Source organism: Cebus imitator, unplaced genomic scaffold (genome assembly GCF_001604975.1).
Source record: "Cebus imitator isolate Cc_AM_T3 unplaced genomic scaffold, Cebus_imitator-1.0 Scaffold79, whole genome shotgun sequence".
In the NCBI taxonomy this organism is placed as follows: domain Eukaryota; kingdom Metazoa; phylum Chordata; class Mammalia; order Primates; family Cebidae; genus Cebus; species Cebus imitator.
Window position 1 is genome coordinate 4,733,250 of NW_016107394.1, and position 16,994 is coordinate 4,750,243.

The following is a 16,994-nucleotide window of genomic DNA, read 5'->3' on the forward strand; positions in this document are numbered from 1 at the left end:
CTTCTAAGACTGCACCTTTAGTGAGGAAGGTTATAAAAAAAAAGTTAACGCATGTCTGAAAGTTGTAAAAAATGTTATAGAAGAAAATTTATGCAAATTGGTTGTATAAATTTTGTTTTGAAAGTTTAAGTTTTAAAACAGCTGTAAAAAAAATTCTCTGTGTAAACATATTAGTTAAAAGTTGAAGTATCCAGTTTTTCTGTGAACTGGACATTAAGCACAACAAGTTTTTCTTAAAGCACTAACCTGCTCTTTTACGAAGATTATAAAAAGTCTCTTAGCATGGGCACAACTCCTAGAATTTCCAGTGTACCAGTACCAGCCAAGAAACTGCATCCTCATCAAAGGATGAAAGACGAAAAACTTAAGCCAGCCTAAAAGAGACCCTGCAAAACAATGCAGCTTTCTCAAACCACACAAGCCCCGGACCACACCTGACGAATGCTGAAGAGGACAATGCAAAAGGCTAAGCAAATCCAGCTTAGGGTTTATTTTTTATTCTTTCACTCTGCCTGCAACCTGTACTTGCTACACTCTATCAAGCTCATCTTTTAATCTACATTTTTCTGCCCTGTAACTTAAACTAACACACCCTTCACAGCTTCTAACAATGCAACCGCTTAACTAAAAGAGATTAACATACCTCCAGTGAAGTTCCTCAGTAATGGCATACAGTAAACTGAAATGCCAAGTAACACTACAGGTCAAACACAAAAAATTTAGTTACACTTACGGTTTTTATAGTCTCAGCCCTAGTCATCCTGGCTACAGCCAGAGTTGCAGTGGCATCTATTACTGAGTCAGTACAAACACCTGCTTTTATAAATATCTGGCCAAAATGATGGAAAGGTGTGCAAAATTATCTCTCCTGGTTAAACCCCCACGCCTGGGAGTTGCTCTTTAATGGGAAAAGACTGTTGCTAATTGAACTCATAGTTGTCTTGTTATTTGTTAATCCTAGCATGCAAAGCTGTAATTAAAGAAAGGACCGTCTCACCTGATAGTTCCATAGCTAAACGAATCAGTGGCTGGCAGACAACAAAGCCTGATATTGTTGAAGAAGAAGGGGGAAATGTTGAGACTTACTCAGGGTGGCAGGCAAAATATTAAAGAAATATTAGGAAAAGTTATAGATTAGTCTCAAACCTTTTGGAAGGCCAAAAGGTTTTACTGGGACAGGCCGAAGGTGGCAGGTCCATTAAGTTAGGGAGAAGACAGGGATGATATGAGGCTTTTCCACTTTGTTTACCCCACATCCCTTTTCCTCCACTTTGTTAACGAATGTAAACTTTGTGCTGGATGGTCCTCTCAGGGGGAGATCAAAGGGGAATGACCTGTTAATAGTGTTTACTCTGGGCTTGGAACCTAAAGCTTTTATCATTTGTATAACCACTCTTTAAACCATGTTAATTATCCAGAAGTGTGTTGACTTAGAACCTCTGTTATAAAACCTTTTACTGAGTATTGTAACCATGGAGAGGGAGTCTTGGTCGATTGGCTGCATTTTGTCCTCTGAAAGCAGCTGATGACCATCCCTAGCCCACTTGAATTACGGTAATGGTGTGAGAGTGCATTTATTCATCTGTCTTCGAGTCAAGGTCTTCAGGCCAGACCTCCACAGCTGGTGGTCAACGTCTCAACCACACTCTTCAGAGTGTGTTTTCTGAATGTAAGGCTGAGTCAGGGGACTGTCCTCTGGGGTCATATTCAGCACTCTCGTGTTTCCCTCATTGACTGCATTAGCTAGTCATGTCTATCTCCATATCCATCTAAGCCCAGCCTCCTCCCTCCCTACTGGACTATATACTCTAGAAGGTAGGCAGTGTCTGAGCCACCTCCGTGTCCTCCAGTAAGCAGCACAGAGCCATATCAGGCCACAGTAATATTTGGTGAGCAGGTGCGTGAATACGTGAAAGAATAGACAGTATCCAATGAGGGGACTGAGCTTTGGCCAGCCATGTTGTAGCCCTCAAAAGCTGAATTGATAGAGATATCTGAAATCTTCCTCTACCACTTTGTCTCACAATTATATGTGAACTATATACTATAATCTCTAGGGACCATGTGCTGGCCTAGAATGGAGGGCCTCTCAGCCACAAGATGAATGTATTTCTATGGCTAACCTGTCCCTATGTAACTCAAGTCTGAAAATATGAGTGCTAAATGAAGTGAAGCAGAACCCTGTTAAAGGAGCAGTCTGCTCTACCACTAACTTGGCCATCCTGTGGCTTAGGGCCCCTACTCTATGGTTTATACAAGTAATCTATCTTGGTATGCCATGAAAGCCTATATGCCAAAGATGTATGTTATAATATCCTGTATATACACTGGCTAGTGATGGGTCACAAATATGGCTCCAAGCTTCCTATAAGTCAACACAAAGAAAGAAACATGATTCATTGCATGAGTCACAGTACCTGCAAGTTAGGAACAAACCAGCTTCTTGGGAGAACCATTACAATTCCTGGCATTGAAACTTGAAAAATGTCTCTTTTGGCTCTTGTAATGGAAACTCAGTGTTACACAATGAATTATGTACCAACAAAATTACACAGAAAATTCAAAACCAGTTTCATAAGGCACTTTTCCTTAATTCACATCAAATGGGACAAGGGCAATATGAAATTTATAGCAAAAGTTTGTGTCTGAGTATTGTTTCTACCCAATAAATCCTTGCCTGACCCTCCTCTCCCTCCTTCTACATGACCAGATTTCCAGTCTCTAGGGACTCTGGAAGTACAAGAGACAAACCAGAACAGCCAGGTGTGCCACCTCAAGTCTGGCTCACCCCAATCACATCTTTGTTGGCTGGCCTCACCTTGGAGAACTTCAGGCCACTCACATTAATGGTGCACAGATCTGATGGCTTCCTCACACAGTGGTGCTTCAGCTGGAACATAATACAAAAAGTTGGCTCTTAAGGGCCCTGCAAAGTTTAATTAATCTATTATTGTTCAGCCTTCTCTTGTTGGGCAATCTTATATATTTGTCATTATTTGTTTGCTTGTTTTTCCGTTCATTCATTCATTCATTCATTCATGATTCATCCATTCATTCACCAAATATTCACCAAACACTGCATTGGGCCACATGCTTTGCTAAATACATTAACAAACTTTCTTCTAATCCTAACTAAACCCTTTGACATAAGTAAGATTATCTCCCCTTTTTGATGAGAAAAACAAGGTTAAGAGAGGTAATGTGCCTTTCCAAAGGTACCACAGTTAGTGACAGATCTTACTAATCTAAATCTGTAATCACTAAACTCTATGCTCTTTGACTACCATATGTCACCTCACATAATTTAAAAGTTAGAGGTAAATCTTAGCTTTGGAGCTTCTATTTTGGTTTAATCAAACCTCATTCCTTTTTTGTTAATCATTTATTTATGGTACTTACTATGTTTAGGCACTGAAAGGCATTGGGAAGACAATGAAGAAAAAGCAGAGACATTCTATAACCTCATAGAGTGTACAGTGTCATGGGAAGCCAAGTAGCGAGTATATATTTATAAATGTGATAAATATTTTAAAGGAGAAATTCAAGATGCTATGAGAGACATAACAGAAGGTCCTAACCTCAGTCTAAATGAGGAAATACTTGAAGAAGTAATATTTCAGAGACTTAAGACTAAATAGGTCTCATGAAAGTGGGTAGTAGGGATTATGAAGTCTACCAAGGCAGGAAAAGCAAGGTGCTTTTGAGGATGAAAAATAAGATAAGGTTAGTGAGGCGGCCATTAGATCTTATGAGTCCACGCTGGCTCTGTAAAGGAGTGTGAATATTATCCTACAACAAATAGAAAGCTGCCAGAGATTTTTAGCAGGGGGCTGATGGTAATTCTATAAAAATTGTAATGTCTGATACATATAGACATATCAGAGTATATCATGTAGATGAGAAGACAGGAGAGGAAGAGGAAAGACCAATGTACCAGATTGGTTAATTACTTTCTCAATAACCACTACCCCTTCCTTGTTAAAAAAAACACTAATGGTATTCACATTTCTCCAAATAGAATGTTCTTAAGCCAGAGCTCCAAGGAATAAGTCTTGATCTGTGTAAACTTACATGCAGGTTCCATTCCCCTAACTCATGACTGTTTGGGCATGTGATACAGATCTGGATAATGAGATACTGGCTACTTGTGGTTGTGGAGGGGGACCAGTTTTGGAAAGCATTTTCTTACTTCTAAAAAGACATTAGACAGTGACAATCCCTTCTCTATTTCAGGGTGCTATCCTCTGCATGTGATGGCCAGAATTGCTGCAGCCATCTCAAGATCATGAAGGCAATCAACTCAAGAGGACGAGGTGACATGCAGGATGGCACAGTGAAAGAAAGAACACATCTTGCAAGATGTCATTAAGCCAGTAAATTAATCTACCCTAAACAATGCCTCTGGCTTCTTTTTATATGAAATAAAAGCATCCTAATTGGTTCATAATAGATAGAAAGTTTCTGAATTAGTCCAATAAGAGATGATGGTGGCCCAGATGAGGGTCACGGCAGTCGAGATGAGAAGACAGGTTTGACAACTATTTAGTAAAAGTATGGGGACTTGGTAAAAGTTTGGGTGGGGACAGTGAGGGAGAGGCAAATGTCAAGGATAACTTCAAGTACTGGCTCGGGGACTGGATAGATAGTAGTGCCACCAGAGACAGTAAAGTAGATACTTGGAAAAGAGCTCTGTTTTGGGATTTGGAGTGGAAGCACTGGTGCTGTCATTCAATATGAACTGCCAATGAAACATTCAAGTGGAACTATCCAATAGGCAGAGTGGATACCCCATGACTCTGAAAAACATCCTTTTTGCTCCTGCCTCCCACAGTGGCAAAACGGGTAACAAGCTGTATTTACTGAATGTGGGAATGCATATGTATGTGGAAACAAGTGGGGGAAAAAGGCCACTATGGAAAGTGTTTCTGCCTCTCCTCAGTATTGTTGTTTCAGTCCTCCTCATTCTCAATGAGAAGTGGACATAATAATGAAACTGATTCCACAGGACTGCAAAAAGCTTATACTACCCACTTGAGGTGCAATGAAACCAACGAAGTTCTCTTTCAACCTCTGTTCTATGCAGACACCCATCTCTTGGGAACCATAGCACAACCTGGAAACAAAGTAGGCAACTAGAGAGTTCTTAGGGAGCTATGAGAACCGGACTGCACATTAATATTGATTTACAGAATGCGTCCTTCCTAGCAAAGCCACTGAGGCATTGCACAGAACAGATGTGAAACTACCTGGCTGGTCTCCAATACAGTCACCCCAGTCCTCTTTGTAAAGTCTGCCCCAGGCACTAAGTAATATCCGGTCAGCTTCACTGGTTTTCAGCCAGACACTAAAGTCAAAGAACAAAGGCTGGGGGAGAGCAGGACTTCCCCAATCCCATTCAATCCTGTAGAAATTGCCCCAAAGAGCAGAGCAGGAATCTCTTAACCCTACCAGGTGCTGGAATGCAATTTCCAATTGACTGTTTCCCCTGACCTGCTCCTTTGCCTCTCCAACTCAATAAGAGTTGTTACCTCATATAATGTAAAAGTACAGGCTTTGGAGTCAATAGACCAGAGTTCTAATCCTGGATCAGCCATTTACGAGCTGTGGAACCTCAGCCAAGGCAAATTACCTCTTGGAGACTCAGTTTTCCCATCTGCCCAATGACAACAATACAAAAGGGATGACAATACCTATCTTACTAGGTAGATGTCAAGAAGGCTTTATGTGTCAAGAAACTTTTGGGTTCCTTCATTATCCTGGCTGTATTCAATTTGCCAATAGCTTGAAGTAGATTGGGGGTAGTTGTGCCAGAGCAGGGCAAATCCTTCCCCACCCCCTTCCCACCCTGACTCATGTGCCAGCCACTCCAGGATGCATTTACTCGCACCAGAAAAGCCTGGTCCAGGATACGTCCAGGAAGGTCCACCTGATTTCCCTGCCGAGATGCTTTCTTCCCCCTGAACTCAAAAGAAGTCACCTTCGGGCTTTCCTGGTGTTTAGCCCGTGCTCCAACCAAAACCTTGGGCTTCTTCTCGACGTTACCTTTCCGAGCCACTAACCAGTGTCCTCGGCCTGTTGAGAAAATTAGAACAGTGAAAAGGGGAAAACTCCAAAACTACAATGAGTGCAATTACAGACTATTGGTTTATAACACTAAAACCAAAAATAGCTTCTGATTACCTAATGTGTACCAGATACTGTACTACAGCTGGGGGTAGGGAAGATGTCTACCTATCTATGTCATTTAATTGGCCTTCAAACCCAATGAAAAACATGTTACCATCACTATTTTATAGATGGAAAGGCTTAGACAAAAAGAGGTGGAATGACTTGCTCAACTCCTTCCTTGACATGTTTATCTCCAAACTCTATTATTACTTCAAAAACTAAGATCAAGTATTTCCTGTTCTGTGGTCTTCCCTTTTGCCTCTCAGTAGAGCTGATCGCTCTTTCTCATGCATGCCAGTTACTCTCCTATTGGTCATCTCTTGAGTAAAGCCAAAACAACTCAATAAGAGTTGTTACCTCATATAATGTAAAAGTACAGGCTTTGGAGTCAATAGACCAGAGTTCTAATCCCGGATCAGCCATTTACGAGCTGTGACCTCAACTCAATGGGTTCCATCTTCCCAGACCTCTATCAGTACACAGAAAATATGGTATTAAAAACTCGGAATAAGAAAATGTAGGACAGTTGGCATTAAAAAAAAAACAACAACTAATAATCAATGTCCACTGTAGAAAGAATTTTAAAATGTATATACGCAAAAAGAGTATCAGGTTTACTAGTAAGCCCACCTAACAAAAATCATTAACATATTTTGGACTTTGTTCTCTCTTGCACCAGCAGTTTATCTAGTGCATGGTATTCATTGCAATCTGTAATTATTTGTTCACTTATTCATTGTCAGTCTTCCTCTCCAGAGTGGAAGCTTCATAAAAGCAGGGACTTTATCTGACTCATGCATCTCAGTATTCCCAAGGCCTGCACAGAGATTACCACATTGTGACCGTTGTTGAACAAATGGCTGAATGAACTCTGTCCTATAGCCCCTGCCCACACAGTTATCCATTCCAATCTTTTCTGAGCATCTGTTTTATGCTGGGAACTGGGAGTATGAGATTGAATAAAAAGGAAGCCCTAACTCAAAGGAGTCATAATAATATACAATATCTTATATCTTATATACGATATATAATAATAATATAAAGGGTGCTGTAGGAACCAGCTTTGTGCCTCTAACCACTGGCTGTCTTCTGAGGAAGCCCACTATCCCTGCCTCAGGGGTTTGTCCTGGCTTACAGACCACTGCTGCCAGTCGTGCTTCTTAGATGCAGTTCCTGCCATATCTCATATGGGCCATTTCCCATTTCCATTCTGGGCATAATACTCCAGGTACCCCATTTCCCAAGGCTGCCCGATCTGGGGCATGGACTTTGCTTCTACTTTACCCTATCTTCATATCCCTAACTCCCAGGGACCTCAGTCTGAGTTGCTGCCAAAACCCCCAACATGGCCAGAAAGAAAGGCTTCAACTGTGTCAGGAGATCAACAGGAGAGAAAAGAGATGAGGCTAGCCAGCTAGCTAGCTCACGCCTGTAATCCCAGCACTTTGGGAGGCTGAGGCAGGTGGATCACAAGGTCAAGAGATCAAGACCATCCTGGCCAACTTGGTGAAACCCTGTCTCCACTAAAAAAAAAAAAAAAAAAAAAAAAAAAATTGGCTGGGGATGGTGGCGCACGCCTGTAGTCACAGCTACTTGGGAGGCTGAGGCAGGAGAATCGCTTGAACCAGGGGGCAGAGGTTGCAGTGAGCTGAGATTGTCCCACTGTATTCCAGCCTGGCGACAGAGTGAGATGAGGCTGAAAAGATCAGCAGAGTCAGATCACAAAAGGTCCAGAGAACCAGAATAAGGAGCTTGGGTTTTAGCATGGAGGAAATCCATGGGGAGTTGGGGTTTTTTTTTCATAATTTTTCATTCTGAGATAATTTTAGACTTCCAGAAAAGTTGCAAAAATAGTACACAGAGCTCCCATGTAGCCATCACATAGCTTCCTTCATGTTATCATCTTTTATAACCATAATACAATTATTGAAACCAAGATATTAACATTGGTACAATATTAGTTATTAATGTGCATCTCTTTTTTTCCATTTTGTCAGTTTTCTCACTCATATCCTCTTTCTGTTCCTGGATCCAATCTGGGAGGTCACACTGCATTAGCTGTCATATTTCATTAGTTTCTTCTAATCTTTGACAGTTCCTCAGCCTTTCTTTTTCTTGTGTAACTTTAATATTTTTAGAGTACTGGTCAATTATTTTATAAAACTATGCCTCAAACTGAATTTTTTTAATGCTTTCCCATTAGATTAAGGCTTTTCACCTTGCCAAAATGTCCACAGAGGTGATGCTTGCCTTTCTCAGCTTATCAGACCAGGAGGATCATGATGGCAATATCCCTTACTACTGGTGATATTAATTTTGATCACTTGGTTAAGGTGGTGTCTGCCTGGTTTCTCTACTGAGAAGTTACTGTATTTTCCTTTGTAATTAATAAACATATTTTGAGATTATGCAAATATCCTGTTTCTCATCACACTTTTAACCAGTTATTCTAGTATCTGTGATGGTTAATTTTATGCATCAACCTTGCTAAGCTATAACATGCAGTTATTCAATCAAACACTGATCTAGGTGTCGCTGTGATGGTATTTTGTAGATGTAATTAGTATTTACAATCAGTTGATGTTAAGTAAAAGAGACTATCCTTGATAATGTGGGTGGCCCTCACCCAATGAATTGAAAGACATTAGGAGCAAAACGGGTTTCCTAGAAGAAGAAATTTTGCATCAACGCTACAGCTACAGCTCCTCCCCAGGGGTTTCCAGCCTGCCAGCTTGCCCTACAAATTTCAGCTTGCAATCCCCTACAATTACATAAAGCCAATTCCTTGGAAAAAAAAATGTCTACCTACCTACCTGTCTATCTCCTACTAGTCCTGTTTATCTTCTGCCAGCTCTGTTTCTCTGAAGAACTCTAATGCAACATCCTATAACAGTTCTTACCTACAAAAATTATTATTGCAGTGTTTGAACAGTGACTTTCTATTTCCCTCATTCCTTCTACATTTTCTAGTTGGAATTCAACTATAAGAAAGAGCTGGCCAGGAGTAGTGACTCACACCTGTAATCCCAGCACTTTGGGAGGCTGAGGCAGGCAGATCACTTGAGGTCAGGAGTTTGAGACCAGCCTGGCCAACATAGTGAAACCACGTCTCTATAAAAAATACAAAAATTAGCTGGGCATGGTTGCAGTTCCCTGTAATCCCAGCTACTCAGGAGGCTGGGGCAGGAGAATCACTTGAACCTCGGAGGCAAAGGTTGTAGTGAGCCGAGATTGTGCCGCTGCACTCCAGCCTGGGCAACAGAGAAAGACTCTATCTCAAAAAACAAAAGCTATTTTGTTTCCCTCATATATTTACATATTCAAATATTTATTTCTATTAGTAGACTCATGAATATTTATTTATTCTATGGTCTACAACCCAATTCCACCATTTATTTAATTGTTCAAACTGTCCCAGCTTTGGTGATTGGGAGCACCTTCAAGTCATTTGTGTCCTTTCAGCATTTCCCCATTATTTTCCTGAGCACTTCTATACTTCTGGCACCACAAGATATTCCAACTCAACTTGTATTTTTACCGCCCTAGTCCTGCAAACAACTATTTCTCCAAGAAGCCCATGCTCTTTTCATTGGAGAATGGTATTTAGAAACCAAGATCTAAATGCCAGGTATGCTTTTTGCTGCTGAGGTGCCATTGTTGTCACTGGACTAGGAAATAATCATACATACACTAATCCATATAGATACACACAACTATATTTATTTCTGTATCTATCCATCTACATGTGTCTGTGTGAGACAGAGTGAGAGAGAGAGAGAGAGAGAGAGAGAGAGAGAGAGGAAGAGAGAAACTATGAGTTCACACTGATAGCTCCATCTGAAGGTGTCTAACAGGTAGGTGGCCAGGGAAAGTCTCTATGAGAAAAATAAAATCACTCTAGAAAAGCGGAGAGGACAGGCAGGAAGAGAAGGTTCTTCCAATATTCCATATACAGAGTGACCAACAAGTTACAACATCTGGAGTAAACAAGGTATGCTTCTCCTTTGTCCTACCCTTTCAAAGCAACAAATCCAATCCAGAGCACCCATTCTTAGCACTCTACCTATAGGGGTCTGCTCAGTATTATGACAATTCCTTGCTCCAGGGGAGTTTTTAACTAGATAAATATTTGAAAATCTACCTAGCAGAGTTGAGTTTAAGCCATTTGATTTGGCAGACTATGATCACTCATCAAGTAAGAAATACAGACCAGAAGAGAGCTCACGAGAGGATAAGCCCTGAGGACTAGGGTAGTCAGACATGGTTTATTGGAAGAAGTAGGAGAAAAGCTGGGATTTGTGGGATGGGAAGAGTTTGGCTAACAAGGGTGAGAGCTGGAACATTCAGGGCAAATAACAAAGCTATGTGAAAAGAGAGCACCACAGAATAGAGCATAAATAAAGAAATAGGTTGTTGCAGGGGATAAGAGCAAGTTAAACTCAGAATGACACAGAATGCCAGGTAAAGGGGTTAGCAATGAAAAGTCACGGAACAGAAGGGGTGCTATGGTTACATGTGCACTTTAGAAGTCCCACAGAGGCTGCTGGGACTGAGGGGAAAGGACTGGGTAGAGCAGTGGACAGTTGTGAAGGGTTTGGAGAATAAGTTGATGTGAGACAGTCTAAAGCAGGAGCTTGGTGTGAGGAAAGGTATCAATGTGAGAAGTTACCTGACCTTCCTCCGGCATGCGAAGCAGATTTCTGGCTGGAAAGCAGTTGTTGAGGTAAGGTTTCCCATCATCCAGCTTGTAGATTCCTGAGGAGGCCATCTCCCTGAGAGCCAGGCAAGGAAAGCAATGAAGCAGAAGAGTGAAAAGGCACAGCAGAGTGCTCTTGCTCCAGTGCAGCTCAGGAGCCCACCAGGACCACCACACCCTGCACACACCCTGCCTTTGACACCCTGAAAGCCGCACTGCCCTTGCTTCAGAAATGGGTTGGCTGTTTATATGAAAAGGGAGACAAGACCCTGGGTTTTCAGTTCAAATCAATCCTAACCTGATGGTACCCTAGAAAGAATGTTATTTCTAGGTTCAAACAGACTTGGTTTGAATCCGGACTCTGTCTTTCCTGGGCAAGTTACTCTACTCCTCTGAACTTCAGTTTCTTCACCTGTAAAATGGGGGTAATAACACCTACCTTAAAAGACAAATAAGAATGTCAAGTGAGAAAGATGGTGCCTGATACATATTAACTCTGTGCTAGATGTTTTCTTTAACAGAGTTCAAAGAAAAAGGGGCTCACATTTTAGAGAAAATAGTGTACAAATAATGAGACTTAAGCTGGATAAATAGTATTTGAGGGATGAATTGAGTTTTCTGATAGAGAGAAGGATAAATGTTCCAAACAGCAAGGGCCACAGGAAGGCACAGTTGTGCACAGTAAAGAAACAATGTGACCCAAGAAGGAGAAGGATGTGTGTTTGGGAGTCTTGAACAGTAAGGCTGGACACGAAGGGCTTGTGGCACCAGGCTCCTGAAGGGCTTGTGGCACCAGGCTAGGAGCTCAGGCTTCATCTTGTAGGTGACTGAGAACCATGGATAATTTCTGAGCTGGACAGAGCCATAATCCAAGCAGTGCTTTAGAAAGAGAGATCTGACAAAAATAGCACTAGGTGAAAGTGGCACCTAGTGGCAACTAGGATTGCAGTTAGGGGAGTATTGCAGCAACCCAGGGATGAGCTGATGAGAGTTCATGTTAATAAACTAAAGATTTAAAAAAAGAAAGATGGACAGAAAAAGGGAATGAGAAAGGGAGGGAGAGAAAAGAAAAAGAGCAGCAAGACCAATTAGAAGTATTAGCATTTAATGTGTGGACATAGCCTAGGCAACACAGTGAGACCCTGTCTCTACAAAAAAATTAAAGAATTAGCCAGCATGGTGGTATACGCCTATGGTCCCAGCTACTTGGGAGGCTAAAATGGGAGGATTGCTCGAGCTCAGGATGTCCAGGCTGCAGTGAGCTGTGATCATGCCACTGCATTCCAGCCTGGGTGACAGAGAGAAACCCCATATTTAAAAAAAAAAGGGGTGGACAAAGGAGGACAGTCCCCTGGAGGATTCAGAAAATAATTTTAGAGAAGTAGGAGAACTGGGGGGTGGACACGCTGCCAGGTAAGCCAAGGAAAGAGATAACTATATGAAAGAGGCAGGGAAGTCAGGCAAGGTGAGGACTGAAAATAGGCCATGAGCAAGTAGGAGATCAGTTTTAGAAGAAAGGTGGAGTCAAAGTCAGACTTTATGTATGAAAGAGTGAATGGAAGGTGAGGGAATGCAATAAGTGAATATAAGCAAGTTTTTCAAGAAGATTGATTGTGAAAGGGGGGAAAAAAACAAGACAGCAGTGAGAAAGAAGGTAAAGTCAAGAGATGGGTGAATATCAGAACCAGTGCTGGGGATGGTGAGCAAGGTGCCTGAGGAACACCTACAGGGGCATGTGCTCTCTCTCAGGGTTGTGCAAATGCAGTGTCAGCACTTGGCCCCCACCCTAGTCCCAGCATTGGTAGACAGAGTCACTACAGAGAACAAATTTTGGAAGCTTACTGCATGGGTTCAGATCCTAGCTATGCCACTTACTAGCTGTGTAGCCTTGAGCAAGTTACTTTTCTATGCCTCAGCTTTTTCCTCTGTGAAATGTAGACAATAAGTACACCTACTTCATAGGTCTGTTTTGATGACTGCAAGAGAAAATGCTTGTGACAGAACTTAGTATCTGGCAAATGGCTAACTCATGCTGCTCATTTTCCATTACTCTGCTATTAACAGGATGAGAAAGGCTTGACTACATCTATAGACTGAGAAGAAGGAGCCAGCAGGGGAGGAAAGGCTGACAATGCAGGAGAAAGATGGGCAGACCCACAGAGGCATCCCTGAGGAGGCAGGAAGAAGGGCACCCAGCACCCAAGGGTGGGGTTCCTTCACTGAGGGTGAGGGAGGCCAGGCTCCCTCAGGGACAGTTGTTATCGGGGAGAGATTTCAAATATCCTGAGTATTCCATTTCCCTAATACCTAGAGAATAAAAAGAGCACAAAAGCAATAACCTTTCATTTTCTATCTGCTATGGAGTGACTCCTAGGGATTCCAATATCATCTTATAGCGAGTCAGAAATTCTTTAGGGGTGTGTGTGTGTGTGTGTGTGTGTGTACCTGTGCATGCATGTACATGAACAAAAGTTGGAAAGAGAACATAGTTTTGACTCTCAGGTATGACTCAGTCTTTTCTTCATCAAATTATTATTTTCTTCAGAGAGACAGGCACAAAAATTCTTCCTCAAAGGAATGGATAGCCCTAATTACAACTGCACATACTATTTGTCATTCACAGATTCTTTGCCACAGTCTGATATCAAATCTTGCAAAAACCTACATTTTAGCCAGGACTTGCAAACACAAATGGTTACAGGAGTTGGGCAGGCCATGTGAGTGAAGAAAGCTGGATGTGAGAAGAGATTAGAAGGAGGGTGTGTGTGTGTGTGTGTGTGTGTGTGTGTGTGAGAGAGAGAGAGAGAGAGAGAGAGGGAGAGACAGAGAGCATGAGCGAGAGCACATGCTCATAGGGGCAGCAATTAGCTCTCACCAGTTGCTGCCATATAGAAATCTAAGTCATTATTGCCAGATCTTCACATTATTTTCAAGGAAAGTCTGCCGTATACATGAAATCTTCTAATTATTTGAGTGTCGGCAACTAATTTGCCATTTTAAAACAATATGCAGGCCAAACCAAACACCTGAGAACCAGATTCAACTCCAGGCTACATTTGTTTTTTCTGATTTTTTTTTTTTTTTTATTTTTTTTTTTTTTTTTTTTTTTTTTTTTTTTTTTTTTTTGACACAGCATCTCACTTTTGTCACCCAGGCTGGAGTACAGTGGCACAATCACGGCTGATTATAGCCTCAACCTCCTAGGCTCAAACAATCCTCCCACCTCAGTCTCCTGAGTAGCTGGGACTACAGGCACATGCCACCATGCCTGGCTAATTTTTGTCTTTTTTGTAGGGACAGGGTTTCATCATATTGCCCAGACTGGTCTCAAACTCCTGGACACAAGCCATCTGCCTGCCTTGGCCTCCCAAAGTACTGTGACGACAGGCATGAGCCAACATACCCAACCTGATCTTCTATTTTCATGGTGTGGAAATTTAAACAGTAAGTCCCATTCAATAAAACAAACTCCCACTACTGGGATTTTCAAATTCAATAGCATACATTTCCTTGAAATTTCATTCATTTCCATACATTTCAAGGAAATGTATGTTATGAAAATGCACAGCACCACCAATGCAACCTAAACATACTAGACCCAGCTCCTCTTTTCTTATCCCATACATCTAACGGGTCACTGAGTCATGACAATTTCAGCTTGGAAATACTGTTCCAATGGTCTACTTTTCTCCATCTCTACTGCTTTCATTAAATCATTCAACATCTCCAACTTAGAATACTGCAAAAGTTTTCTGACTGGGTTCCCACTAAACATGAAGGCCAGATGCCTAAGCCTGATCTTGAAAGTCCTTGGAGTCCTATGTCCTAACCTTTCCAGCTCCAGTTAGTTCTACCCACAGTTCTCCAGTTAGTTCAGGCCCACGGTGTCATTTTCCACTCCCAAAACATATCATTCACACGTAGTCCTCCCTGCCTCTGTTCCTGGTGTTCCTTCAGCCTAAAATACCCTTCTTCACCTTGTTCACCTGGTTGATCTCAGCCTTTATAATTCAGCTCCAAGACCACCTCAAAGATTAAGTTTCTTTAACTCTGAGCTCTTAAAATTTGTCTTTAAAGGGATCTAGCCATTTCCAAATATGCGTTGAGACAGCTTCATGCAATTTGAGGTAGCAGAGATTGGGGAACCCGCAAGCTGCTGGCCAGGGGAAGGGAGGTCACACAAGGTATGTGAGATGAGATCACAGTATGAAGGGTCTGGGAAGAGTTCAGGGAAAAAAAAGAGTAGTGTGGAAAGCTGGGATTGAGATGTCCCAGGAGAAGGTTTCCTGGTAGTGACAAATATTCTATGAATATAGAATGGTGTAATAGGAGAGGCAACAATTTTTAAATTTGACTCTAGTTTCTACTATCAAGCTGAGTGACAATAGGCAAATAACTTTACCTCTTTGTGCCTCAGATTTATCACATGTAAAATGAGGATAAAAATTCTGTGCCTCCAAGAATTGCAGTAAGAAATAAATCAGGTAACAATGGATAGAGTGGATAGAAAAAAAGCATCTTTCTAGACTCCACCCAGATGCCAACACTTCCACAAAGCCTTCACTGAACCTGCCAGTGAAAATAACTGCAGCATTTGCTAAGCTGTGAAGTATTTCATCAGTATTCCTTTCATGGCTTGACCTCATAAGATTATCAATGATCATGGAGGAGTGCCTTCAATGGACTATGAATATGCAAGTCTGGAAACACATCAAATTCACTGTTTCTCTTCCACCCTTGGGACTTAGCTCATAGGAAGCATTTAATAGAGCCAAGTGAAGGATATGATGGCACTCCTGGGACAAAGATATATATATATACAGACACACACACAGACACACACACACACACACACACACACACACACACACCCTCAGTTAGACTCTAAAACTTCCTAAGAAAGGGCAGTATCAATGGCAGTCATCAATTTATTCCTAACAAATCATCTGGCATATAACAGATTCCATAAATATTTGTGGAATAAATGAATGAATGCTGGTACCTCCTTTGGTCCAACACAGGGCACTATGAGTTTTCTGATCCCTGATCTTCCCTGCAAAACATTGGAGGCTCTTCTTATGTGTTCCTACAACATTCCATACTTTGCCTAGGATAGTACTTACCACTTTATTATAGTTGTTTGCTCCCCTCATCAACTTCTCACCTGCTGTGGGGCCTATAATTACGTTATTCACCTATGTAATCCCAGAATGTAGCACAGAGCCCACAACTCACTAAAAATACGTTGGGAAGATTAATAGATAGATGATGGATGGATGGGGACAAATTTATATTCAGTCAATATGTCTTTCAGGAACTCTCTTGCACAAGACCAATCACACACATCTGCTAGAGAGGTGAATGAAGGAATGAATGAGTAAATTGCTGGCTGGAAAATGTTAGATATGATGGCTGTTGGAAAAGCCTTCAGTAACTTACAGAATATGGTGACCTGGCTTCAGGTTGGCAGAGTACTTACTTGATCTTTGACTTTGAGAATGGCCCCTTGGCTTCCTTTTTTTTTTGTTTCTTCACTTGTTTCTTTGCCTGTAAAATAAATTTTATATTCCTTTTTAGTGTGCTATTCAGAGCTCTTGAACTTTCTCATTAATTATATTCTACTTGAGCCTTCTGCTCCAAAATTTGTCTTGCCTTTAGTCCTTGCCCATAAAACTAAAGATTCAAGAAATAGATATAGATACAGAGATGGAGATAAAGACAAGACATACATGGAAAGGTGGTATAGGAGAATGTAATTATGATAATGGAGTATGGCTGGAGTGCTTAAATAAGACACATGAAGCACATATCTGAAAGGAAGGGATTGTTTACATGATTATTTACACAAAATTAATTTCTGCCAGATAAAAATAGCACAAAGTTGAAAGATAAGTCACAGTCTGGGAAAAGTATTTGCCATGCATAAAACACAAAAGATGACTCACACTCAAGTTTGTAGGAGGCACACAGACCTGGATGCAACTGTAGAAATTCCAGTCCCCTATTAGGAATATCAGGTGAGGCCGGGCGCGGTGGCTCAAGCCTGTAATCCCAGCACTTTGGGAGGCCAAGGCGGGTGGATCACGAGGTCAAGAGATCGAGACCATCCTGGTCAACATGGTGAAACCCC

General features: G+C 41.5%; 1 protein-coding gene across 1 annotated transcript in view; it reads right to left on the reverse strand.

Moving 5' to 3' along the window:
- Positions 1 to 16,994, reverse strand: part of XRRA1 (X-ray radiation resistance associated 1) — a 108,346-nt gene that overhangs the window by 87,883 nt on the left and 3,469 nt on the right. Inside the window, exons 2-5 of the mRNA XM_017532993.2 lie at positions 16,344 to 16,411; positions 10,843 to 10,940; positions 5,888 to 6,072; positions 2,819 to 2,890 (exon numbers count right to left, since the gene is read on the reverse strand). Of these exons, the coding sequence (XP_017388482.1) occupies positions 2,819 to 2,890; positions 5,888 to 6,072; positions 10,843 to 10,936 (351 nt within the window). The 5' untranslated portion in view covers positions 10,937 to 10,940; positions 16,344 to 16,411. The remainder of the gene's footprint in view (positions 1 to 2,818; positions 2,891 to 5,887; positions 6,073 to 10,842; positions 10,941 to 16,343; positions 16,412 to 16,994) is intronic.